The sequence below is a fragment of the Ictalurus punctatus genome, chromosome 26 (assembly GCF_001660625.3).
Source record: "Ictalurus punctatus breed USDA103 chromosome 26, Coco_2.0, whole genome shotgun sequence".
NCBI lineage: Eukaryota > Metazoa > Chordata > Actinopteri > Siluriformes > Ictaluridae > Ictalurus > Ictalurus punctatus.
In genome coordinates, this window is record NC_030441.2 from 8,581,735 (window position 1) to 8,609,068 (window position 27,334).

At 42.4% G+C, this 27,334-nt stretch overlaps 1 protein-coding gene across 2 annotated transcripts; it reads right to left on the reverse strand.

Annotated features, from left to right (window-relative positions):
- Positions 1-4,985: 4,985 nt before the first annotated feature.
- lonrf2 (LON peptidase N-terminal domain and ring finger 2) lies at positions 4,986-27,334 on the reverse strand. Of its 2 annotated transcripts, XM_017457967.3 has the most exons (12): positions 25,787-27,334; positions 20,331-20,449; positions 14,577-14,699; positions 14,159-14,323; positions 12,997-13,189; positions 12,251-12,353; positions 10,774-10,888; positions 9,494-9,615; positions 8,946-9,104; positions 8,668-8,830; positions 8,362-8,511; positions 4,986-7,549 (listed from the first exon to the last, which is right to left on the reverse strand). In XM_017457967.3, exons 1-12 carry the CDS (start codon positions 26,490-26,492, stop codon positions 7,391-7,393), a joined length of 2,277 nt encoding a protein of 758 aa, XP_017313456.1. In that variant the 5' UTR covers positions 26,493-27,334; the 3' UTR covers positions 4,986-7,390. The 2 variants fall into 2 exon arrangements, with proteins under 2 accessions (XP_017313456.1, XP_017313457.1); XM_017457968.3 differs by lacking the exon at positions 14,577-14,699.

Sequence of the window (27,334 nt, forward strand, 5' to 3'; positions counted from 1 at the left end):
ATGCAGACATGGCAGTTTTTATTTCACAAGCTCCATTGTGTACTCCAATTATACAAAAACGATGAATGTACACGAGTGACGGCTGGTGTGCTCCCACAACGCGGTGTAAGGTGATCATGTAGTGACCTTTTAAATGTTTTTTTTTTGTGTGTTGTTTTTGTGCTGAGTCACACATGGCTGAGAAACAGCACTCAAAAGTGACTGTAGAAAACATTAGAGCTGCTTTATGGGTTACATGGATGACGACGTAAACACACCACATGGCAGGACATGACATTTAGATCTACATCTATAGCTATATGATCATATCAGAATGGAAAAGGGAGTTTAGAAGAGAAAAACAGTTCTAGGCTCGAGTTCCACGTCCTCATATAATTATATCAGTTGAGATTTAAAAGGCAAACCTGTTTAGGTTGCTCATGTGCATGTGACGGTATTTATTAGAGAATCTAAGTCTGTCTTGTTGAAACTCATCTGAGATCAGGTTATACTATTTTAGTATGAATTAAAACCGAAAAACTGATCTAGGGTCAGGTTCTTTAACTCCATATCACTTCGTTTATTAGATTTAAGATGGAAAAGTGATCCCAGACCAGTTACGTTGTGAATGTAGTGTTGTTATTTCACCTATTTAACTGAGAGTGTTATATGGGATCACTTTGCCACATGGCAAATGGAGGATTAAAAAAAAAACACACACACACACACACACACAATAACAAAACCATGAGCTTGCAAATACCGCCATCTTGTGGCTCATTTCAGAATTACATAGGACACATCTGAATAGTCGTTTTGAGGCACAGCGTCATCATAAACCAATCAGCCATAACATTACAACCATTTACAGATGAACTGAATAACTGAATGAACTGAATAATGACTATCTTGTTGCAATGGCACCTGTGAAGGGGTGGGATATATTAGCCAGCCAGTGAACTATCAGTTCTCTAAGTTGATGTGTTAGAAGCAAGACAAATGGGCAAGCGTAAGGATCTGAATGACAAGGGCCAAATTGTGATGGCTAGACGACTGGGTCAGATCATCTCCAAAACAGCAGGGTCTTGTGGGGTGTTCCCGGTATGCAGTGGTTAGTACCTACCAAAAGTGGTCCACGGAAGGACCACCGGTGAACCAGCAACATGGTCATGGGTGCTCAAGGTTCTTTGATGTGCATGGGGAGTGAAGGCTAGCCTGTCTGGTCCGATCCCACAGAAGAGCTCCTGTACTGTAGCACGGACTTCTGAAAAAGGCTGGCTATGATAGAAAGGTCTCAGAACACACAATGCATCACAGCTTGCTGCATAGCCACAGACCGGTCAAAGTGTCCATGCAGACCCCTGTCCACCACCGAAAGCATCTACAGTGGGCATGTGAGCATCAGAACTGGACCATGGAGCAATGAAAGAAGGTGGCCTGGTCTGATGAATCATGTTTTATTATACATCATGTGGACGACCTGGTGATGGGACCAGGATGCACAAAACTATTGTGGTAACTAACTGGTTTACCTCATAGCTAGTAGACTAACTAACTGAATTACTACCTTGCTACTGTGGTTAGTAACCGGTTTACCACCTAGCTAGTATGTTAACTAACTGAATTACTATCTTGCTATTGTGCTAACTAACTGGTTTACCTCCTAGCTAGTATGCTAACTGATTTACTATCAGGCTAATTGTGATAACTAACTGGGTTACCTCCTAGCTAGTATGCCAATTAACCGAATTACTACCTTTTCAAATTCTGCATCACATTACGCTATAATCATGTATTTGAAAAGGTATCAGGGGAGTTTTTAGTATCAGCTAAACAGCTTCCTGGGGTCGATAGAAATTCCCAACAAATCTAAATTGACCATAAATATGAATCTATTATACATTGTATATTATAAACAGTCAAGACAGTAATAATGAGATCTAATGCCCTTCAGTATAATCCCTCTCTTGCTTTACACTGTGTGTTTATTAAGGCAGCTTGTATTGTGACAGCTATCTATTAGCATTCAACTGGTTTGTATGGACAGAGGGGTGCGTATTTATGTTCCCAGGGTCCTATGCGTCCATATGGCACAGAATGAACACATGGTGATTTAAAGCTTGGAAGATGTTGGAACATGTTCATACTTAACATTTTCTTCCTTTTATGACCGTTGACTGCGTTCTATAAGCTACAGTATGGCATTTCTTCGGTTTAGTGTATACATGTCGCTATTGTTCATGCGTGGAGTTGAACTGAATAAGCGTAGACTAACAGCTACTTTTAGAGCAGCACAAGTGAGGGTTCGTCGTGTGCAACGCAGTTCATTTTCCAAGCTCAAAACTTTCATAAATTTCAAGTGGGAAAATGAGTCCTGGCTACATAAAACCTTTGGAAAAGTTTACTTAATGGGTGTTAACAGAATCTTGAGCTGGGGCACATAGCAATGACAGAGTTAGCTATTGTGCTAAATAACTGGTTTATATTGTGACAGATCGCTATTAGCAGTGAACAAGTTTATATTGGCAGTTTGTATTTTTTTCATCATCATTATTATTATTATTATTATTATTATTATTATTATTATTAGTAGTAGTAGTAGTATTATGCTAGCTAACATTTTAGAGATTAAGAATAAAGTTGTTTTTAGTTAGCATTATCTACCTATTTGAATATACAGGTTATACCTCACATCCATGGCCTATTTTACTAGCAAAAAAACAGCACCCCCTTTTTGTAGCTATTAACAACTGTAAGGAGACCTTATATCAGTACAATAACATGCAATCAAATTTAGTGTAAACAAAGTCTATTTAGTGTCGAGCTCTTTTTTGTGCGGGACTGCGGGTAGGCTCATATTACCATCAAATCTGGCTAATTATTCATCAGTGGAAATAGGCAGCGGTTGAAAAGAAATATGTAGCAAATGATTCATCATTTTGCAAAATGAATACCACAAGCCCAAAAGTACGGAAGCCCTAAGCGGCCATGCATTTATTTATTCATTCATTCATTCATGTTGTTTTCTCCACTTAATTTCCCTGTGTACCGGACATCCGTCATCCCGAACTCAGTGGGTTTCTGAATGGGTTTTTTTTTTTTTGTTGTTGTTAAATGCCTGAAATAAGGTCTGTGGTTAACACAAGCTCAAGATATGTTCACGTTTATACGGCGCCATAAATTATATCATTAATACCCCACTCAGGAGTTTTTAAAAAGCTTTTACGTGTCTGGAAAAAGACGGTAACAAGTGGTTAAATGGGACTATAGGAGGTTGTCAGGACGTCATCACACCGAACAGGAAAACTCATCTACTGCAGACTTGTGTTTATACTCGCACTCTTGCAACTCGAACTTTCAATCTTGTAGATTTATCGATTTTATAGTGTTTTCCTATTGTATTGTTTTTTAAAAATAAAGATTGAAAGAGAGGGAGGTAGTACAAAGTATTGGCTAAAAGGGTGCCAATAATTACTGCACACCTATATTTAACAGATTATATATATATATATATATATATATATATATATATATAAAAAAGTTTTGTAAACCTGTATTTTGTTTGCAAATTGTTTGATATCCATGAGAGCAGAGTGTTTTTGTGAATCCTTTTTAACAAAAGATCAAAGGGTTCAACAATAAAGACAATTTTTCCACAGCCTTCTTTGCTCATATTTACCAAGGGTGCCAATATTAATGGAGGGCACTGTATAATGACTATGCGTTCAATTTTAACAGAAAATATACCATCATCCTTCTAATTACAAGAAAGAGAAACAATCCAGAATGATCATTTGTTTTTGCTTTGTTATTTTAAGTTGAATTTATTCTTGGATTAATATCACTCTGCAGCCATAATCTGTTTATTTATTTATTTTTTTAATCTTTCGAGTTTGGCTGTCTTTTCAAACTAAGATGGTCCTGTGGTCCACTACAGTGGACATGCTGTAAAAGTAAAATTTTAAAAAAATATGTCAAAAAGTCAAATTAAAAGTCTCAGGAAACAACACTATTAAAGTAAAATACAAAAAGCAAAAACACACAGAAATCTTTATCATTTAAACCACCACCAACCCCCCCCCCCCCCCACACACACACATTTAAACACGAAGCTCGTTTTGATTTCAAATATAAAATAAACTTTAATTTCATCTGAACGTACAAATTGACATAAAAATGCAGCATTTGTGCAGTAACCAGGAAGAGATGCTACATGAGAAAAAGAGGAGCTACACAGGAAGTCTTACACATCACGAAAAGGAAGAATCGGTCACAGTGGAAAAATAAAAAATAAAGAAAAGGTCGGTCCAAGGCCTCGGATTTGTCTGTACACGGATGATCACAAACCTTTATCATCGACAGGTTCAAGTTTCGCAGACGGCTCATTGCGCAGAAACATAAGGTAAAAGGTGCATAGAGCATACAATGATAAAAGTACTCGATATTTTCATTTTTGGATGAGGGACTAATCCTGAAGCTGTCCAACATGAGCAAATAAAGCACTTTCGCAACCTGAGACTTAACTGATAATTAACCGATATGGCCTACAAGAATTTACTGTCCAATAGGATATTGTGTTGTGTTGTGCATCACTTTGTGGTTATTTTCATTTCATCTTCATCACAGAATCATGACTTAAAGTAACGCCGGCAATTGCTTCGCAGCTTCGGTTGCCAAATCTGTAGCGAGGACTCGTCCCGATTGACCGGATGTGAAGAAAGCCGACTTCATCACAGTGCTTCTCATGTATTAAGAGAACAATCGGAGGAATTTGGGCGAGAGATGACACACACACATGGCCGAATATACGCTACATTGTGCGCTGTAATGTTTACTTGGAGTCATCAGCATTATCAGGAAAGTCGAATTTTAAAACTAGCAAACATAATTGCCACACAGTAATGTCATCAGTAACAGCGTATTCTTTTTTTTTTTTTTTTTTTTTTTTTCCTTCAAATGTATTTTCACACCTCAATGACCAATATATTGTTTCACACACACACACACACACACACACACACACACACACGGTGTCCCAGAAGTTTCCACACATAGGGGAACTTAACACCTTTTAGCAAAATGTCAATATTTTTTTAAATAATACACACACACACACACACACACACACACACCTCAGATAGTCTTTAAGAATACCTTCGACAAAAGAAGAACGTATTGAAATCCTTCTCATGGATGCATCGGGAAGATGGACTTCAACAGGAAACACGGCGAGCACGTCGCGCACGTGACACGCCTGCCGAACGATTAACAAATTCAGAAAGACTGGAAGTGTTGCAACGGAGACGTGGACGTCCACGAACGTCCACTGACGAAGGCACAACCGACGCGGTGCTGGCAAACACCGCCCCCTACGTATGGAGACGTTTGGGACACCCTGCGTTTATATATAGTGTTAGTGCAACGGCACGCTTTTTTTTTTTTTTTTTTTTTTTTTTGGGGGGGCGCAACTCAATTGGCCTCAAGTACATCCAAAGCAAAATGTAAACAGAAATGAGGCAAAATTTAAATAAATACAAATCAATTCGAAATCAAATTTGGATAAAAGTGACTTCACTGCTTTTTAGCAACAGCTACAGGTTTTCCTTAACGGAGATAGAGAGAAAGGGAGGAGAAAAAGAAAGAAAGAAAAAAAAAACTCCACGCATTTAAAGATTCAATTCCAGCCAGATTCCACTCAGACGCCCCGCCTACCTCGACATTTACAACTTAATCATCCATTCATGGGAAAACAGCATTCCTGCTAAATGGAAAACGGAAAAGATTCACACAGCGATTATCCGAATCACCCACGTCAGTCTCCGTCTCGCTTCCTGAGGTACAAAGTCCCTCACGGCATTTAAACACGAGCCTCGTCGTCATTTCTTCAGGTGACCGCGATCATCTCCGTTCACGCCAACATCTGCGGAGAAATAACTGGATAGTTCAGCCGGCTCTCTTCTGCGAGCTCATTCTGCACGGTCACGTGTACGCAGCGTCTAAGGGCTCTTCTCTGCTATGATCTCGATGATGATGCTGGCCGTGCAGGAGGACGGCGGCCATTTTGACGTCGCTTTTCCGATTACAAAACGAATCGATCAGGCTGATGTGCGTTTCGCTAGGACACGTGGCTGTCCAAAACACTTTCCTTAAATAGAAAGTTTGCTAGACACAACACGTATTTTGCAAAGTAACATAAATAAAAAAAAAAAAAAAAAAAAAAAAAAACACATTTCCATGTCATTGTAATATTTTAAAAAAGAAAGTGTTCTTAGAGCGCCAAAATGTGTTATTAACCAGTCCATACAGGATTTCGCAGAGTTTTTTTTTCTTCTTTTTCGGTGATTGTCGCGGCCAAAGATGCTCGATTTTGCTGCGGCTTTTTCCAAAATTTGCGACGAGACAAGAAACCTACTTGAATTGGCGAAATTGCGCGACCTTGTTCGTCAGTGATGTCCGATGGTAAACGAGACATTTTAGCTGTACTCGCGTTCGACGCACGTGAACCGAACAGGGTCGAGTCCGAATGCGCTCTGTGATGACGTCACATAATCTGCGGTGATTCTGGAAAACCGCAAGCTCATCGTGTTTGCTCGATTTTGCGTCGATTTCTGCAAACGCGAAATCCTGGAGGGACTGAACACCACAATACTCCTAATGGACACGACATCATTTCACCCGGTACATTCTGATCAGCCGGACTTCACGATGCTAGCTACTATATTAAATACAGGATTGACATTTTCCCTTTCAGATATACTACACGTTTCTATCCTTCCACATCGACATCAAGCGAGGCTTTAATAAAACTTCAACAAAAAAAAAAAAAAAAAAAAAAAAAAAAAAGGACCGGAGGCCGACTGATGACGCGTCCTGTGAAACGGTTCCATTTCCAACGTCACGCTCTTCGATTTCGACGGTAAAGATAACGAAGACTTGTGCGAGGTGCGGCTTGCGAGACCGGTTTTTAAAGGAGGTAATTAAAAAAAACAAACCAAAACGAAACAAAAAAAAAGTTGTGTATAGGCTTAACTAGTACATGATGTGTGAACCACAAGCAGGCCACTGGACTAGTAAACATACCGGAAGCCCATGAGATGCATTTGGTTAGCCTTACACACGCACGAGGCACAAAAGCAGGAGTGGGATGTTCACAGCATTCGGTTATCAGCACATGGCTTCCTCTTTCAGCTTTGACTACGTCTTCAGCTACAGTCATTCGTTCAGCCTGTGATTTTTTTTTTTGGGAGATCAACACGGACCGCGTGCTGAAGAGAAGGTGCGCGTCAGTTTATCATTGGACGAGCGGTTGCGGATGATGAAAGACTCGACAAGCTGCTTCGGTGGCCCGCTACCTGTCTTTGTGGCTGCTGAAGCGACAGCGACGACGACTGATGATCGAGGAAGGCCGAGGTCATCGAGGACGCTTCCTGGTGACGAAGATGAGCACTCGGCGGATGGCGATGAGTCGGTCTTTCAGGGAGGTCATGGCGAGGATGGTGAGCTGAGCTTTATTCTCGAGAGGCAGCACAGCCAGCAGCCACCAACACCACGCCGGCCCACTGGGGTTCCCCTGAAAACATGGGCACAAGTCAATTTAATCATCAATTCAGCGATCGGGTTGGACCCAGGGTTATTATAGTTTTAAAAGTATTGCTAGTTTTTATTTTGTTTTCAGATTGTTTTCCGTTTCGTTGTGGTCAGTTTTAATGGTGTACGAATAGTTTTGATTCCATTTTTAATCTTTTGGGGGGGGGGGGGGGGGGGGGGTACTTTTAGTATCGTTTTTAAGGGTAAGCTCATACTGAAAATAAATAAATAAATGAATGTTAAATCCTGCATCGGGCGCCGTCTTTGGGTTGAGAGGTTATCGAAGGGTTATTTAGTTTGGCCGAGAGCTCTGTGGGTTACACATACAGGCTGTCGGGGTCAGTTAAGGCTGTAAGTTAAATCGCAGCACTGCAGGGAGGACGACACGTTTTTGTACGCTAACCCGGAAGTGAGCGTAAAGCCCAAATACAAAAATCGCCAGAAGTAAAAAAAATCTAAAGTAAGGCTATAAACGAACCACACCACGGTCACATGACCCCAACATCACCCACGACTGAGATACAGATAGAACTTATAGCACTACAATTTTAAAAAATAAACACACAAACAAAACCCCACTACAGCTGAAAAAATATAACATTTAACAACCAACAGTTTAATCAAAGACATCAAAAAAAAAAAAAAAAAAAAAAAAAGTGTTGCTATTGAACAAATAAATGCAGTGAAGCTTGTTTATGGCTGTGCTTTAATAAATAAAAATGGTCAGCTGTGGTATAAAAGAAATAAAAAACACCACGGTATGTTCCACACTGTAACTGGAAGGAAGTGTTTCACCTGTGGGTCGGGGTCTTTGGCAGGCAGGTGACCGAAGTGGCTCAGGATCTGGCTTTTCATGTTGTCTTTGAGAGACGTGAACCAGGCTGTGGCCTGATCGTACACGGAGTCGTGTAGCTTCAGAAGCTCGGTTAATTCCTCTCCTTCCACCTGAGATTGCCCACACACACGCCAGAATGGTAGACTTGTGATTTCACACACACACACACAGACACCTCGAAGAATCTCAATCACTCGCTCTCTAGTACTTCTCTCTCTCTCTCACACACACACACACACACACAAAATCCACCACGTTTCTTTTACCTTCTTGTCCTCCAAATATTCGATCTTGGCCGTGTTGTAGCCGTCTCTCTGGCCATGGCTGAGCACTTTGAAGCGAGACATGCCAATCGTATCGACCACCGAGCGACCGTCAGGGAAGAACTTCACGTCTCTCACCTCCAGCATGCAGCCGTGATCGGCAAACCTGACGAATCAAACACAGCCAGACTTTACCAGTCACGTGCTTCGTGCCGAATCTCGCATGCTCGTACGTTAGAAGCGACAAACGGTTATAAATCGTCGTCTTGGATGCCACTTACCCTTTCAGTTGGTCAGAAATGCACATGCCGAACTGCTTGGTTCCGGTCTCCATGGCCCTGCGAATCATCAGCCTGTAGCGCGGCTCGAATACGTGCAGCGGGCAGGGGATTGTGGGAAATGCCATGGTGCAAATGAAGATAGGAACTTCCTGGTTCAAACTGGAGTGGAAACATTTGACAACATAAAGGATTGTAGCGTTACACGCTGATAAAATTCACACTCAGTACTACAGACAGGAATGATTTTTTTTTATAGGTCACATGTAGCTTTTATTGGAAGTGAGCTCAGTTTAATAGGCTAAAACAGACAACACTGGCAAAACAAAGATGGCCGAGTTGTTTTATCGGTCTATATAACCATAATATCAGTGATGAGAAGGTTAACTTAAATAAATAAATAAATAAATAAATAAATAAATAAATAAATAAATAAATAAATAAATAAAGACAGACCATGCAAAGGTCAGGCAAGGACCTCCTCGCTGCCTACATGTGGACGTCTATAACGTGTTAGAAGAACGTTCCAGAACGAGGAACTATAAACTCACTTGGACAGTTCTTTCATTTCTTCTTCATGCACTTTCCTTCTCTCTTCCAGCTCCTCACGCAGGTAGCGCTGAAGTACCTCTTCCATCAGGAAGGTCTTTTTGTACCCTCTAGTGGCCAGAAACTGCAATTACAACCAAAGCAAGCTTAACATTTAGGTCAACTGATTGAAAGGTGAGAAACTTTTGAAGTGTCGATTTTAACCTTAAAGCACACACGAGTACGTAACATCAACACGTCCTTTCATCACTAGATCGTATCTGTGACGAAGATGAAGTCTGCATCACGTTTTATACGAACAGAGTACACTTCCGAAATTTCAAAACTTCGAAGCCGACTTAAAGCTTTAATCTTGATTTCATCTGGACTTTGTCGCTTGCAGTACGAATATGTTCGCCTTAAGGTTATCTATTAGATATACGCGTTCAAAATGTACCGTCTCTCTCTACCACCGATACGGATCAACGATTTTGATGACATTCGGCACTTCAGCGTCTCATCAGACTTTCTGTCCAATCAAACGCTCTCGAGAATCTGAATTGAAGTGTCCCGCCCTCGACGTCATAAACATCCATGCTACTAAGTGTCCAGTACGGCTTAGCCCCGGGCTGTGAGGTAAGCTAAATGCTATTGGCCATTTTAAAAAAGGGGCGGGGTCACACGATATGTCCTACCCTGACTTCCTGTTTCACAGGAAATTACATCGACACGTCGAATAACGCTGCGCGTCTCAAGGCGCTCGCTGCGACATTAAACTGGCAACATATTCGATACGGTGTTCCCCAAGGACCAACATGTAGATTTAATTTTTTTAAATAGTCAACAAACTTACTAATGGGTCTTCCGCATGTCACAGAAAGACCCAAATACATTTCACCTTTATTTAGGAGTACACTGTAATCCATCATTACAATATAGTGCACACGTCTTGTTCGGAACAATTCATTATTCTGAAGAACATAAATACGTTGTATATAATAGACATTTGTCTTAAATTGCAACTGTAGGACTTTATTTATTAAATTGTATACACCAATGACTTGTAAGTCATGTAACTAATAAAAAACAGTACACACGGGTGTGGAAGGGAGACAAAATCGTGACTAAAAGGCATTCTTGCGCTGGAATGTGTGGGGAGGAAGTGAAAACGCATTCGTTCCACACTGAACGTATTGGACGATAAGATCGTGGTCTTTCACCTATTGTACACTTTCGAGCCAACTTCCTTGTTCACCGAACACGTTACTACGAGTACACGTGTACGGCGTCAGTGCAGCGTTACCTCGGAAAGGTTCTCTTTGCATAGAGGACAGTTGGGGTTATGATCCAGGCAGCGTTCCAGACACTTGAGACAGAAGGTGTGTCCACAGGGAGTGGTGACGGGCTCGTAGAACAACCTAGAAAACCGGAGACAGAAAGTACACACGATTACCTTTAATTACCTTCAGCCGGTGTTGTGTAACTGTACCTTGTGCTATAATTAGCTGGAGGACACGCGTGTGGCACAGATTTCGAAGGACACGGGACGCTGTCTGAGAACATTCCGCTCTACAAAACGCTTTTCAAAACAGCACGGTCACGTGGAATATCATGACCATCATTACCAAAAACCATGACGCTGTATCTTCGCAGCACATATTCCCGTGTCAGCTTCTCCAGAACCTCAGAAATGTCCTCCTTTCAGGACAGTAAAGCTGAGGTGGAGTTACCAAGTTAATTGTTTTTTTTTGTGGTTTTTCACCCCCCCAATACATTTCTCTCCACGATTTTGTCAACCCGCCAATTCCCACCCAGCAGCTACTCGTAAAGCCATCCTCTTCCGCGTCCACGGACTGACGGACATCCACGATCGGATAACGTCGTCGTGATTCTCTACTGGAAACCATTTTCTCCCAGAGACCTCTGCAGGAAATCTGCATTCTTTTAGAGCAGCAATCTGTCATTTTTTGAAAAAGCTAGCTACTGACCGTGACGTGAACTGTACTCTAATAGGCCTTCCTCTTTCCCTTTCCAGTAAGGAAGAAGCCGGACACGCGGAAACTAAATGCCAGCGTTTGTGTGGAACAGAAACGGAAAGGCTGAGTTTGGTCGAAACGGTCATTAGAAATGAAGAAGTGCTTTATTAAAGGCATTTGCAGGCTTGTCCACTGAAAGTTGGGGTGATTTCTCAGTGTATATTATGAAGCTGCTGGCGGACGGAGACGCCGACTGAGAGCTGCTGATGATCAGCAAACATCAGCGCTCTTTAAGGCCCAAGCGCTTTGAATGCCTAGAAAAGTGCTATATAAATCAAAGGAATTATTATTATTATTATTATTATTATTATTAATAATGGAGTCTTGGGGACACAGTGTTCCCATTTCCCTGTCTTTAAAATGTAACAGTTATACATGTGTGTAACACACAGACACACGCACACACACACGACACACTGAAACACACAAAGAGACAAACACAGACAAAAATGTACACAAAGCCACACGTATATAGATACACACAAACACATGCAAAGACACACACACACACACAATCCCTTTATTAAATCTGCTTTAACGGCTTCTTAATTGAATTCTAGTGTCACGTTACCACGGTAACCTCCGATTAGTCTTGGTCATTTTCGATTAGTGTGAATACCAAAACGTTGTTCCGATTTATACACCTTGGAGACGAAGACTTTCAAATCCGTGATAATATTTTTAAAAAATATATATATTTTTTAAAACACCATACAAGCAGGTGTGTCCAAATGTCTCGTTTACCTCATGCACAGTGAACACTCCATGTCAGCGCTGTCCAAGAGATGAGGCGGTACTGTCCTCGTCCCGCGCTGGACAGGAGGCGTGTGTGAGGAGCTGGGTGGATCTGAGAGAGATGGAGAGAAAGACCGGGGTATATGATTGGTAGGTTGAAAGCGTATGCAGGAATGGGTGAGACAGATTGATTGAGAAAGCGTAGACTAGATCGGGTCTGGTTATAAAAATCGCACCGGCGTATAGTGTTTAACATAGAATGACGTGGAAAAAAAAACAAAAAAAAAAAAAACATTCAGACTGGTTGGCGCTAATCACTCGAATAACCACCCTTTACAACCGTGCTGAGCAGAACAGCATCACAGAACCAATCTCACAATCTCCCGTTGCCCATTAAACCCTGACCCGTATCTGTAGGGTTTTACGCACTGCACTTCTGCAACGTGATTGGCTGATCGGATAAATGAATGAACGAGCAGGAGTACACGTGTTCCTCTGGTTAAACAAACAGAAACGAAACGACGTGTGTGAATGAAAGAACAGACAGTTAAGGTTTAAAATAAATAAATAAAGAAATAAACAAACAACCTGAGGACAATGACCTGTTTTGTTTGGAAGGTTGTACAGTACAGGAAGAACAGGTACATTCTGACACCCTCTGGCTCACATTCAGTACACAGAAACCGCAGAGCAACAATTTCATTGTCCTCAGTCGTACATTTCGTAAATGCCACAGCTGTAATTTGAACACATACCTGCTTTGAGAATCTTGCTGGGAGGCACGAAGGCACTGGCATCAGCCAAGCATTTTCTCTTAACACCAGGAGCTACAGGGAGCGAGGAAAGCACAGCTGCCAGGCTTTTGGATTCTTCTATGCTGTGCTCTGGCTGATTTAAGGACGAGGAACTCGAACCGTCGCAAGCTTTATTATTACTGAGCGCAGCGTCCTGTGAAGTGGAGACAGATTTAAACCAGTTAAACACCACAGTGCTGAGGAGATTGTTTAACTTTATTTATTTATTTTTTTTAAATCATCTCTATGGGACTAAACATTCAGTGGTGCGACAGCTTCATTAAAGAGGCCAAACACTGAGACCGAAGATAGAGAGCAGCATGCGGATGCACATGCATTTCAGTACAAACGTCTGCATCCCGTTATTAATAAATCATACCGTAACACACTACTTCAGCACTTCTGCTACTTGTGTGAAAGGAACTTCTCTGAAACCTGACATTATTGAATTCTCAATTCTGATTGGTCAGAACATGGTGTTCGGGTTGATTAACACACTCGCTGTAATACGTTGTCGTTTCCATAGTAACAACTTACGTAAGGGCTTTTATAGTAGACGCTCAACATAAATAAATGTTTTAAATTTTTTTTTTTTTTAAAAAAAACAAAAAACCCTAGAGATGCTCTGATGTATCGGCCGATAAAGGCAATTTCTCCCGCTATGGGCTATCGGCCGATAGTTTAAAAACATCCGATGATCAGGGGCGATTATATTCCGTCAATCAAAAGAGGGCGGGAAAACGCGTCAGTTTTGTGCCGTGTGTAAAGATGACGTCTCTTGTGTGGAATGACGACAAAACTGCAGTTCGTAAGCGCTGTAATCGCTGCACTGATAAAATTTCACACCGGAAGTGAGCAGCAGTGAAGCGGGAGCTTCGGCGTCAAGTCTAATTTTTTTTTTGCCGAGCTGCTCATGCTGAATTAAAGGGCCAGTACACCGTTGAAAGATTTAAATGAAGAGGAGTTCACCCAAAAAAAAAAGAAAAAAAAAAAGTATATAGCACAGAAAAATGTATTTGCAGACTGCACATCATCGTGTGTTACGTATGTGAATTCCGAGTCTGCGGAAGAGTGCGTGTGTGCGTGCGTGTGTGTGCGTGCGTGCGTGCGTGTGTGTACGAACTTTGGAGCAGCCGGCTCTGGCTCCGTCCCTCGTCAGAGGAAAGTGCAGAGAGCTGAGGAGTGATGAAGGTTTGATGCGAGGGGATGAGTTGGTGGTTTGAAGCGGATGGAGGCGTGTGACCAGACTGTCGTTCTGAAAGATGGACGAAAACATCTCACTCAGGATCTGCAGAGAAAGACAGAAGCACAAAATTGGGAACATCGAAACCTACGTCAAACAAAGTGCCTCATCACCCAAGGCCATTCGACTTAGTAAGAACTCGAGGCAAGCCGATTTCCATTCCCATGTATTCACCGGGAGGAAATACTGATCTTCAAGCAACCTGCTATTACTGCTTATGTAAATGTATGCAAGTTTAACATTAATAAAAAAAATCAAGCACTGTGAGGGAAATATGATAAAGGAGGTAGAAGATTACCTTCTGTGCCTCTGATTTTACAGATGTCCAGTCTGGCTTGAGTGCTACACAAATAAAATACTCCTGCAATGCCTCTTCTCTGCGGCCAGCACAGCAAAGCGCCTTGGCCCTAAGGTAGTGGGCCTGGTGACAGAAAATCCCAATAACGCATGTATTCTCATTACCGATGAGCCAGATCAAAAAAGTCCCAGTAGAAAAATCATTTAAAAAAAAAAAATATATCAACACTGGAACATTAAAGGTGCAGTTTGTAATTAAATTTAAGTGGTTCTAGACCTGTAATTAATCATATAATTTTAAAGATTTTCTAGAAAAACTGATTCGCAACACCAGCATACAAGGAATCTATCAATTCTTTCAAATAAGCAGTGTCAGTTTGCCAATGTTTAAGTGCAAGTACAATTCACCTTGCAGGCTCGAGAAGGCTTAAATTACAAACTGCAGCTTTAAAATATGAAAAAAATTCACCTGCTGGTGTTCTTTTATTGAATCATTAAAATGAGCTTTTTGTATCCTAGTTGCAGCCCTACTAAACACTAGGGTTGCGCAGTATCGGTACTACGGTAGTATCGTGATACTAAAGCTACAAAATACAGCTGATGCCACTTTATTTATTTTTTAAACAGTAGTATCGTCATAAGTACTTGAAAGATTTCCTGTTTGCTAGTAAGTGAGCTAAGGCTACGCTAACCGCAGTGTGTAAATACTAAAGTTAGCAGTGTTTGCTAGTAAGTGAGTTAAGGCTACGCTAACCGCAGTGTGTAAATACTAAAGTTAGCCGTGTTTGCTAGTAAGTGAGCTAAGGCTACGCTAACCGCGGTGTGTAAATACTAAAGTTAGCCGTGTTTGCTAGTAAGTGAGTTAAGGCTACGCTAACCGCGGTGTGTAAATACTAAAGTTAGCCGTGTTTGCTAGTAAGTGAGCTAAGGCTACGCTAACCGCGGCGTGTAAATACTAAAGTTAGCCGTGTTTGCTAGTAAGTGAGCTAAGGTTACGCTAACCGCGGCGTGTAAATACTAAAGTTAGCCGTGTTTGCTAGTAAGTGAGCTAAGGCTACGCTAACCGCGGCGTGTAAATACTAAAGTTAGCCGTGTTTGCTAGTAAGTGAGCTAAGGCTACGCTAACCGCGGCGTGTAAATACTAAAGCTAGCCGTGTTTGCTAGTAAGTGAGCCAAGGTTACGCTAACCGCGGCATGTAAATACTAAAGCTAGCCGTGTTTGCTAGTGAGTGAGCCAAGGTTACGCTAACCGCGGCGTGTAAATACTAAAGCTAGCCGTGTTTGCTAGTGAGTGAGCCAAGGTTACGCTAACCGCGGCGTGTAAATACTAAAGCTAGCCGTGTTTGCTAGTGAGTGAGCCAAGGTTACGCTAACCGCGGCGTGTAAATACTAAAGCTAGCCGTGTTTGCTAGTGAGTGAGCCAAGGTTACGCTAACCGCGGCGTGTAAATACTAAAGCTAGCCGTGTTTGCTAGTGAGTGAGCCAAGGTTACGCTAACCGCGGCGTGTAAATACTAAAGCTAGCCGTGTTTGCTAGTAAGTGAGCTAAGGTTACGCTAACCGCGGCGTGTAAATACTAAAGTTAGCCGTGTTTGCTAGTAAGTGAGCTAAGGTTACGCTAACCGCGGCGTGTAAATACTAAAGCTAGCCGTGTTTGCTAGTGAGTGAGCTAAGGTTACGCTAACCGCGGCGTGTAAATACTAAAGCTAGCCGTGTTTGCTAGTGAGTGAGCCAAGGTTACGCTAACCGCGGCGTGTAAATACTAAAGCTAGCCGTGTTTGCTAGTGAGTGAGCCAAGGTTACGCTAACCGCGGCGTGTAAATACTAAAGCTAGCCGTGTTTGCTAGTGAGTGAGCCAAGGTTACGCTAACCGCGGCGTGTAAATACTAAAGCTAGCCGTGTTTGCTAGTAAGTGAGCTAAGGTTACGCTAACCGCGGCGTGTAAATACTAAAGCTAGCCGTGTTTGCTAACTTTCTCAATTGTATTCATTTTTTCCGGGAGTTCGTTTCTAAATTCAGTTATTTATTTTTAAATGACGTGTTCAGTGTTAGTTCTCCGAGGACAATTTCCATTTGCTTGATTTCATTGCTCTAGGGAACAACAGATGAAATTTGTGGCACATTGAATTAGTTGCATGACTTTTCTCCAACAGCCAGTTATTCGGTCTTGTTCATTCTCAATAAAACGTTCAGAGGAAAATTCGGTTTGTCCGTTTTCATTTATAAATCGACGCATTTCTGCTAATTTGGTTCGTTTTATTTATTTGAGTTATGAATCGACAATACGGCATGGTATCGTGATACTTCAGCTGGTATAGTATCACAAGATATGTTTATTGTATTGTGACAACTATATTCAAGACTTTACAGTGGGAAAAAAATAAATAAATAAATAAAAACCATACTATTCTACTATGTTTTAAACTAAACTAAGTCAATTCATCCATCTTTAGTAAGCGCTTTATCCCCAGCGGGGTCATGGTGGATCCGGAGCCTATCCCGGGAATACCAGGCACAAGGCGGGAGAATTCGCTCCGGAAGGGATGCCAAGAATACAAAAACTGAGCTTTACGTAAACACATTATTACAAATGAATGGAATTAGTAACATGTAACGTTGCCGAGGACCTAACGCACAATATGTAACTTATTTTCTGAAGAACAGGAGGCAGTGGAAGGGTGGCTATATAATCTACCACACCTGCTAAGATGATGCCTTAGGCAAATGTCCTTACTGCCTGCATCAAGTATCCTTAAGGATTACATGACTAAATGTTACATACTTTACAAAGGTTTGTTTCCAGGCGTTTCCACCCTCCCTTTAAAACATTATTTATAAAAACAACTGTCTGGGTATAAAAACACCAGCCAGTTGCTCCAGTATAACGCAAGATCTCTGATAGCATAGTTTGATAAGAAGACCAGCATGTTGCGAACTGATAAACAGCAAGTTTTAACTCGGCCCAATTTCACCTACTCCATATTTGCTGCAATATACTACATTATGTATATATGTATAATGATTTCCTCATGAGTGGTCACACTCTTTGTAAATGTACGGGATCATAGTATAAAACTACAAATAGGCTATTTTTATATCAAGCAGCATTACACGGACTTTGCTCAGCTAGCGCAAAATGTCACAGGTCAAATTGAGATATTCGAAGCCTCCTTCTCTACCAGCATTTCTACTAACGCAGCACAGCAAGGGGGAAAGAGCGGTACGTCATACGCGTGTCCAGAAGTACAGGTTTAGAAATCTCACCTGCCGCCTCGGTTGCCTCGAGCACGGCCGCGTTGGTGCAGTTACACTGCTGTACTTCCTGCCTTTGGTGTGCATCATGAGGCTTGTGCGAGACTGTATTGCACTGTATTCACGTAGTGTCCTTATTCGCCATTACACCAACCCAATATCCAAGTTCACTCGGATTATATTATACAGTCTCATCCTGAAGACATTTGGGATTGAGATCAGGAAATGAAAGCTGAAAATTCTGATCTACGGTCCCATATTCATCTTTTGAACTCGAACCCAAAAGGTCTTCAGTGTACAGCAGAAACAAAAGAATCGGCCTTGCTGTTCCAATACTTTCAGAGGAGACCGTATTTCCACGCCTGCCTTTCTTTATGCAATTCGCTTAAAAATATGCCAAAAAGGCCGTGTATTTCTCCTCAATAAAACAGGACAGGAAACATTTCTTTAACCTAGCACTCACGTAACGCATCTCATAACCGTGTTTGCAGTCATCTCTGATGAAACGATAACGATTGCACACGGTTATCTCCGCCTGAAATTCACTGAAGAGCGGCCACGCTAATCCTTCTCCATTCGTTTCCTGTTCCTACCTCGGGAATCAGCGCATGCGCCAGCTCCAGTTCAGAACCAGCCTCTATGAAGATTCCAGATGACGCCAACGCCTGCGAAGACTTTGGATAATACCCACGCTCTACACGTGTTGCTCCTGGGATAGCAATGGGCCTGAACTGTTCTGCTCTCCGGGCCGGTCTGGACCGTCCTGGTGCCCTGCTTCTGGGGTTCTCATCGCTTGGAGGCCAGTCACGGTTACTGAGGGTGGCCCCATATGGACAGCCTAGGGACACTTGGAAGCCCATATATAGACATGGCATTGGACTGCAACCCGGGTCTCCATCAGTGGACAGTGCATGATTTCAGCATAGAAGGGATTTATTATCGAAGGGATTTATTTATAACTACACTATCCATTGTTACCCAGATGAGGACAGGTTCCACTTTGAGTCTGGTTCCTTTCAAAGTTTCTTCCTCATATCATCTCGGGGAGAGTTTCCTTGCCGCCGTCGCCTCTGGCTTGCTCGTTAGATTCAAATTTATCAATTTAAAATTTAGATTGGGAATTTATATATTTCTTTAAAACGGCTTTGTGACCGTGTCAATTGCAAAAGCGCTATACAAATAAGACTGAACGGAATCGGACGTATTAATCTGGAATGATTTGTGCAGATGCTTTGAACTCTCCAAACAAAATGTCCTGAAAGCCCTGCCCCTTCCCCTCATCCCGTGTGTTCTCGACTCGCGCAGGCTCCCTTGCTTTCCGTCAAGGTAAAATGGAGAAACTTTCGAGTGCGTTAACATGACGTCAAATCCATCGGTGCATGTTCGACTTGGCTGTGTAACATCAGACAAAGTATATACACTACTGAACATGGCCGGACGTTTACGGACACCCGACCTTCACACCTATACGTGGTTCTTCCCCAAACTGTTGTATAGAATGTCTTTGTATGCTGTAGCTTTACAGTTAGTTCACAGGAACGAAGAGGCCGGAATCTGCTCCAGCATGACAACGCCCCTGTGCACAAAGCGAGCTCCATGAAGACATGGTTTACCAAGGTTGGAGTGGAAGAACTTGAGTGGCCTGCACAGAACCCTGACCTGTGACGCTGAGGGCACCCCAGACATCAGCGCCTGACCTCACTAACGCTCGCGCGGCTGAACAAACCAATCCCCACAGACATGCTGTGGAAAGTCTTCCCAGAAGAGTGGCGGTTATTAAAACAAGGAATAACTCTGGAATGTGATGTTAAAAAAAAAAAAAAAAAAAAGGTACACGACTGTAATGGTCTGGTGTTCACAAACTGTTGGTCAAATAGTGTCCTTAACATCAGTTAATTATATTTATGAGCGATGCCACCCAGAAATCTCGGGCAAAAACGATGCGCCGTAATAGGAAAACAATCGGCTTCGGAATCCGTTATCCTGCTCACATCGGGCTAGATCCCACCACTCCATCGTCGATTACGTTTCCACAACGTCACGCCACTTGTATTTCATTCCTCATTTATATAACACACGTTTTCTCCGTATTGTTTGCTTTGCTAACGTGTTCAATTTGTTCGAGGAATTTTACCGCCGTCCCGACGGAATACCGCGAATTCGCCGTTAACGCTAAAATCCAACATCGTCTCTGTATAAGGTTATTAAACAACGTGAAGCAACCGAGTACTACAGAGGAAAAGAAAGCGCAACAACAAGGAATGTGATGCGTGTCGTGTTTCAGCCGAGATTTAAAAAAAAACAAAACAAAAAACGCGTCTTGGAATGTAGAAAAATACGTAACCTCTTTTTAAGCTTGCTGGTTCTGATAGAATGATGCTTAGTGTTTTCCATGGGGCAAGCAATCGAACGGAGCTCAAGAGATCACAGAATAATGACCGTGAACACATGCGTGTAATCTTGGCTGAGGAGCTTTTGGAAGTCTACAAGTGCGACCTTCTCACCTTGGGTGAAGCTGGTAGGAGGCGGCAGACGCTGTCCGCATCCTGGATCGCTTGGTTAAAGTTCTTCATGTCCATTTGCAGCTCAGCTCGCTGTGCTCGTAAACTAGCGATAGAAGACGCTATGGGAGAAAAGAGGAGGGAAAATGAATGAATGAATAAATCAGTTGCACGAATACAATTATTTAGGGACATGACTGACATTTACACGTCAACCTCGGCACGGCTTTGGCTTTCCTTTTAAAATTCGCATGACTAGCTGTTGCCTTCTAGGCTCCGTGAACAGCATTTTGACTGATTCCTACCCCCACAACTGTGAATTTCAACACCACGTTAGAAAAACGTTGCTGCCATCGGATCTTATAGCCTAAACCTCGCTTTTGTCATGGTTTCGGGTATCGTTTCGTTTTTCTGGTCCAGAAATAAAGTTGGTCCACAGCTGGAATACAACTGCTGATCTATTAAAAGAAAACTCACAAAGCATACATAGTTTGTTGAGGACCGCTGAGGGGGACAACGGAAGGGTATACCAATCAGACGGCACCAAACGCTGCAGACCTCAAAACTACTGGTGTTGCACTAACAGAGACGGGGAACAAACTCGAATACTGGTGAAGATAATTATGGGTGTTAAGAGCGTAATGTCATGTGTAGCTTTGGCTTAAATCTGTTAGACTTGTAGCTAAAAACCTAGACGTTAAAGACGGTAAAACTGCTAGCTGCTATGACAGACGATATGGCAAACCTTTTCCAGTAGACCATCAATGAATGAGGTGATTTCCTCTTCGTGACAAAAATGAAAGGAAAACCCAACTCGTGGATTGTTCTTGCTGAAAGTCTGATCACATCCTGCCCGGACATTCTCGGTTACCTGAAGAACAGTAGCTCTTCTGTTGTTTTTTTTCCTAAACACGTCGCACTAATGTACAAGCGTCACGATCGTTAAATATGCACTTTCCGCCCCAATTTCCAAACCTCGTTACGGTCCCTCACGTCGACCTACATACAGATGTAATCTTAGCTACCGTTCCTACTGAAACACTGGCCAAACAGTCCACGTGAGCCACCAGTGACTCAGCAAACCCAAATCACTTTGATCTTTAACTACCCATGCTCAGCATATTATACATGCCACAGGGTAAAGCAAGACGTTAATTGTATCATGCAAGAAATGTGTCTAGAATCACCTGCCGTCATTATGATGCTCCGCTCATTTACTCAGGTTTTTCCTTTGTCGCCAATCTGTATCACCAAGCTATACATCCAAATCCAGACTCTAATCCAAGCATATAGCTCCCTAATGCTTCCCCACATGGTTCTGGTTACTAGAACAAAGACGTAACTGCTGACTTATCACTCCCATGATGCTCTACCAAAAAAGACAAGGTTGGCAGGTGCTGGAACATCCTATTTGAGCTTCAGAGAGTTTAACACCGTATTTGGGCGAAGATAGGTCGAACACGTCATGTTGATCCAAACCCTCGTCTGGAGCTAAAACCTGTGTTCCGACGTCGAACGTTCTGTTTTTAAGAGAGAACATTCTAGCTAAAGCCTCCTCAAAAAAGCTCGCTCACTCAATAAAAAGGTGATCAAACTTGTACTCTGCGCTTCTATAACGAACAGAGAGCGATAAATCGTTGGAATCTCACTGAAGCGATCGGTCTACATGGGTCAAAACGTATTTCCGAAACGGAAAACGTCACGTAAATATCAGGAACCAGATCAAATATCTAGTTCCCAAAATATGACGCTTCATATGCGATCTATTTATGTCCGTCGGTTCACGCAGGGAATTCGGGTCATCGCAAATGAGACCGGCTCTCCGGTGAAGGCTTTCTGAAACAAGAAATGCAAATCCCCTCCACCAGACAACACATTGCCTTTTACTGCAATGTGAAGCGTGACTAATGCGCAAAACCGTGACTAGACACATGACTGGTTGCTTTCAGAAATAAGCTGTCAAGTTTGAGCAACAAAGAAGAAGGAGGGGGGAAAAAAAAAAGAAAAGAAAGAAAGAAGAAAAAAAAAAAAAAAAAAGAGAGAGAGAGAGAGAGAATCCCACAGTCAGGCTGCTTTCCAGCACACAGTGTCAACTGAGCATATGTGTTTACTCTCTGGCTGCCTGTGCCGCATGTTGTGAGATGATATGAGACGAAACCGCCAATATGCACGCCTACACGCTCAATCAGTGAAGACAGCGTGGAAAGAACAGAAAGGCGAAGTCCCAAACCGCAAAATACCACATTTAGATATAGTCAGTAATTTTGGCAGTAAGTTAACCAATTGGGTAGAGATCTCGGAATCGATTGACAGCCAAGCAGGAACGTCGTCTCTCTGAAACACAGACGTAAGGATACGACAGAGATTCATTTGTAGACGACAGCGCATCCTGTACACCGACGATCCTATAACCCTCACCAAAAGTAAGTCAAAGTAATTTGATGAGCTCACTCCTGATCCTACTTCAGAGTATTGTCTCATATGGATGCAGTTTGATGCTTGGAGGTCTGTCATTCAATGCAGATGGAAGGTGAGGTAATGAACCTAGAAAACTGAAGTAACACCTCCAGGAAAGTGAACCTCAAGCTCCAAGGCCTTGTTCTCATAAGTGTATGCTTACGTTTTAAAACGCATAACTTGTGCTACGGTTACGCCGGTCTTCTACACTACTCCAGCGCTGTTTTCGACATGGAACGCCAGTTTGGATGCAACCAACTTCCTGTTTACACTCGTATGGGCATGCCCAGTGTGCTTGAATGGTCATGCGACATGCGTTTTCGTTCGTGCAGTCCGGACGGAGATCGTTTCTGAAACACAGCGGAAACGCCGGTGTGGATGAGGATCGTTTTCCTGGCCGCACGAGGCCAATACTAGCCGAGGACGGCCAACAACTGGCCGCACGAGGCCAATACTAGCCGAGAGCGGCCAACAACTGGCCGCACGAGGCCAACACTAGCCGAGGACGGCACCAGATCAACCCTTTGTCTTTGTAAAGTTTACATGAAAATAATTTGCCTCCCAGATACTATTCCAACATAAAATTTGTTAGAATTATTACCTTACTAACATTATAATTAACACCGCTTCAGACAAAGCAAGCCAGAGATTCACCTTTTGCAACCCAATTTAGTGCAGCTTTAGATAGAGCAACTTAAATAGCATCCTTATTAGCCATGGTGTTTAGTCAGTCATGTCGGCTAACTAAATCACTTCAGAACTTTCATTTCTCTTCCATCAGATTACTCCCTGCTCCCTCATGTAGTGCACTCATCTCCTAGATTTCAGTAAGGCTATTTCAAAAAAAAAAAAAAAAAAAAAAAAAAAAATATGCATTGAGGCACACAAAACAAATGAAAGTCTGGGAGCTAAAACAGAACATAGAAGAAAGCGATACTTCTCAGAGGAAAGGTGAGCTCAGAAACGGTTTGAGGTTGCTTAATCACTATGAATAAGCCTCTCAGAAAAGGTTCCTCATCAAAAATTTCATCGGCTGACAGAATTTTAGCTGTCTATCTTTAGAAAACGGCTCTCTGGCATTAACAACATTTTCTTGGAAAGAGCGACGCTGTTAAATGAGAGAAGAGACCTCGGTTGCCAGAAAAACAGATTTTAGAGAACTCAGTGTTCTTATACTGTTCACTTATGATGCAGTTGAGTGAAGCCTGATGTTTACTTATTCAGTCCATTTCACAATCGTTATTTTGTTCTCTTCAATTCCCTGAAATTTAAAAAAAAAAAAAAAAAAAAAAAAAAAAAAAAAAAACCTTAAGTGATGTGACGTTAGTCATTTTGTCAGGGAGTGGTGTACGCCTTTTTCATATAAACCTGAGGTAATCATGTATTTTAATTCATTTTTATATATATATAAAAAATGAATTAAAATACAAGTTTAGTTTTTTTTTCTTTTTAAACAGATGACTGAGCGGAATATTCCAAAAAGTAGCCAATAAATATTCAGAGTAGGCGTGAACTCCTGTAATACTGTTTAATACTGATTTTCATCAAGAAATCGGTCGAGACAAATGCCACGAACACATTTGTGGAAATTCTAGGCAAAAGGGGCGTCTACTTTCAAGAAGCTAAAACACTAAATGATTTTGATTTATTTTGGATTTTTTAAATCACTAAAATGTTTAAAAAGATAAAAATAAAGAATGAGTGTTTTTAAACATTTGACCGATAATGAATATTTTAAGTGTACAGATACAGACCTGCCCAATAAGGGCCCAAGAGATTTATTTAAAAAAAAAACAAAAAAAAAAAAAACCCAAGCACCTGACAAGATTTTGACCCGAGACATCCAGACTCTCAGGAATGCTGGAATGCAAGTCCCTATAGTTCTCTGCATTTATTATTTCTCAATCTGATCTTCAGTATAGAACTACATTATTATTTTTTTTTGCCCTCTACCAAAACCCCAGCAGCTTCCACCCATCTCCCTTATATAAACGGGTCAGGATATAGGACCTGGTGGGCTGAATTAGGTCAGGCGTGACCAGCTAGCAAGCAGAAACAGGATGCAGGCTTGCTCAATAGAGCGCAGATCCCACGGTCCATCCAGCTTCACCATGACCCCCTTTTAAGTCATAATTTAAAAGCAGCACCTACAAACGACCTCATTTGCTCGGTTTATTAAAAACCGAGTCATGAGACGATCCACGTCAACATGATCCAGAGCACGGGGAATTCTCCCGAGACTGTACAATTAAGACTGAAATTAGATATAGGTCTATATGGGTCAGATGCGAAAAGGGCTTTCAAAAATATTAAATTATATGATTATTATATATCCTTTAATTTATTCAATGTTGATTAGGTAATGATGCTTAACATGACATAGCCTAAATAACAGTAAGGTTTTTTTTGTGCGTCTTTGACCCCTGTGTGAGTATAGGCTCAGTGCAGGCTATTTCCTAGGAGTGCATATCTGTAGTTCATTATTAATACTTTAATTACTTCCTGCTATAATTACCACTGTCTATCTGGACCACGGCTGTGAGTGTCTGGTGCTGGTATTATTTAATAGTTGTACTCATTTCATTTCTACCATGCACATTAAAGGCCAGCTGACGATATGCTCGGAAACCCATCTGCTAGTGAAGAAATAAAGCTCGTGCGAGATATATAATAAGCTCAACTTTTAATTAAACAGATGGACTGACTCATAACTGGTAACAGTGCTGCTGTTCTTTCCTTGGGCTGTAACCAAGGATCATCAAGCACTGCTGGATGTTATGTGATCTAGTCTTGTACACTGAGGGTAGACGTTATTTTTAGAAACTGTTCCAAAAAAAGGGTCTTTAGAAGAAACTCGGGTGTTTCAGACGCCCTCTAGTCGTTTTATAACTGCTAGTAGAAGTAGGTCACGCCACCAGTGCTGCATTACCACGCGACCAGACTGCACACACACACACCATACAAAACACACACACACACTATCAATTATTTAAATCCCTTACCTAGGTCCACTGCCTGGTTATACTTTTCCAGGGCTCCTTGTAGATCTTGTTTCTTCCACAAGCTTTCCCCCTCGAGCCAGCACCTCCTGGACTGACTTTCCGCCTCGAACCACTTGTCGAGCAGGCCGCTGAGAATAACGTTGGCCCGCAGGCCGCTCGTGCACCACGATTTGTTCATGCTCGTGCGGCACGACTTGCACTCGTTAACCGCGGCGTCCTCCAGGCACCGTTTGCAGAACGTGTGGCCGCACACTAGCGTAGTGGGCTCGGATAGCAAACACTTGCAGAGGCGACACGAAAACAAATCGAGCGCGTGCTCTTCCTCGAGCTCGTCCGGGTCGGAACAGGTGGCCGCGTTGGCGCTCGCGCTCGCTTGCGGCTCCTTCACCCGGATCGTGCGCGCGATGCTCTCAACTAACAGCCGCAGCTCCTCCGGTCGGAGTCGGTGCAGGTCCGCGGCGATGCAGTACGAGTCCAACGCATCGGCTATCCGACCGGCGCGGGCTAAAGTGTCCGCTTTGCGCATGCAAAGCCCCCGATCGGGCTGATGGAGCTCGGACAGCTGAGACGAGTAGATCTCAACAGCCAGCTCGTAATCGCCGGCTCGGCGTGCTTCCTCGGCCACTTCCAGCATTTCTGCACACACACCGGGTGCGCTCGGCTCGTGAGCGAAATGTTCGGAAGAACTCTGGATCCCGGTGTCCATCCTTACTTAATCAAATCTTCTAGCTATCTATCACTCACACACACACACACAAATAAAATAAATACTAAGAAAAAGTGAACAAGTCTTTGGTGATCAAAAACGCTACCTCGTCATGACTACATCAGCGCCGGAAATGACGTAGAAAACGTGCATTTAAATACAGTAATGACTTGTGAGGTCATTAGCCAGACCGCGCTCGCGCGCTCTCTTTAATCGCCTTCAATTACGTAAACGTTTCACAATCCGGATCTCTCTCTCTATCAATCTCTCTACACACACCATGCGATCAGCGCTACACGGGACGACACTTGTAGAACCATTCAGCAAAAGTTTAATGAGTAGGAAACGAGAAAGAAAGAAAGAAAACAGCCGGATTCGGCTCGACGCGGTGGAAGTGAAAGGTCTGCGCTCACACACACGGCAGATAACACAGGCTACGACACAACAAACGAAACCAAGCCCTAAACACCGAACGTTAAACGCTCGCGGTCACGTTTTAAGCGCGAGCAACAAAACCACCCGACTCTGCTCTGTAATCGGTGCATCAGTGTGTCTATACAGCGCGAGCTCTCCGCGTAATCCCGTGTAGTCTCGTTCTCCACGCGCCGGTGCTGACTCTTTCCCCTCTCCTCGCTTTCCAACACTTCGCCTTTCCATTTTTAAACCCCGTATAAAACCCACACCGGAAAGTCCATTGTAACAAAAATAACATGCACCACCTACATCACTTACATATACGTTTTGTTTGTTTTTTAAAGAAAAGAAAAAGAATGATAAACGGGGAGGAGCGAGTTTTTTAACAGGACCGGTCCGTCCTCCCTGATACATAACAATAAACACCT

Excerpts from the sequence above, each read along its gene's own strand:
- lonrf2 (XM_017457967.3), bottom strand. The coding sequence starts at position 26,492 with ATGGACACCGGGATCCAGAGTTCTTCCGAACATTTCGCTCACGAGCCG. Across the intron at positions 14,324-14,576 it reads TAAAATCAGAGGCACAGAAG|ATCCTGAGTGAGATGTTTTC; the intron begins GTAATCTTCTAC and ends CTTTCTCTGCAG. Across the intron at positions 13,190-14,158 it reads CCAGAGCCGGCTGCTCCAAA|GACGCTGCGCTCAGTAATAA; the intron begins GTTCGTACACAC and ends TCCACTTCACAG.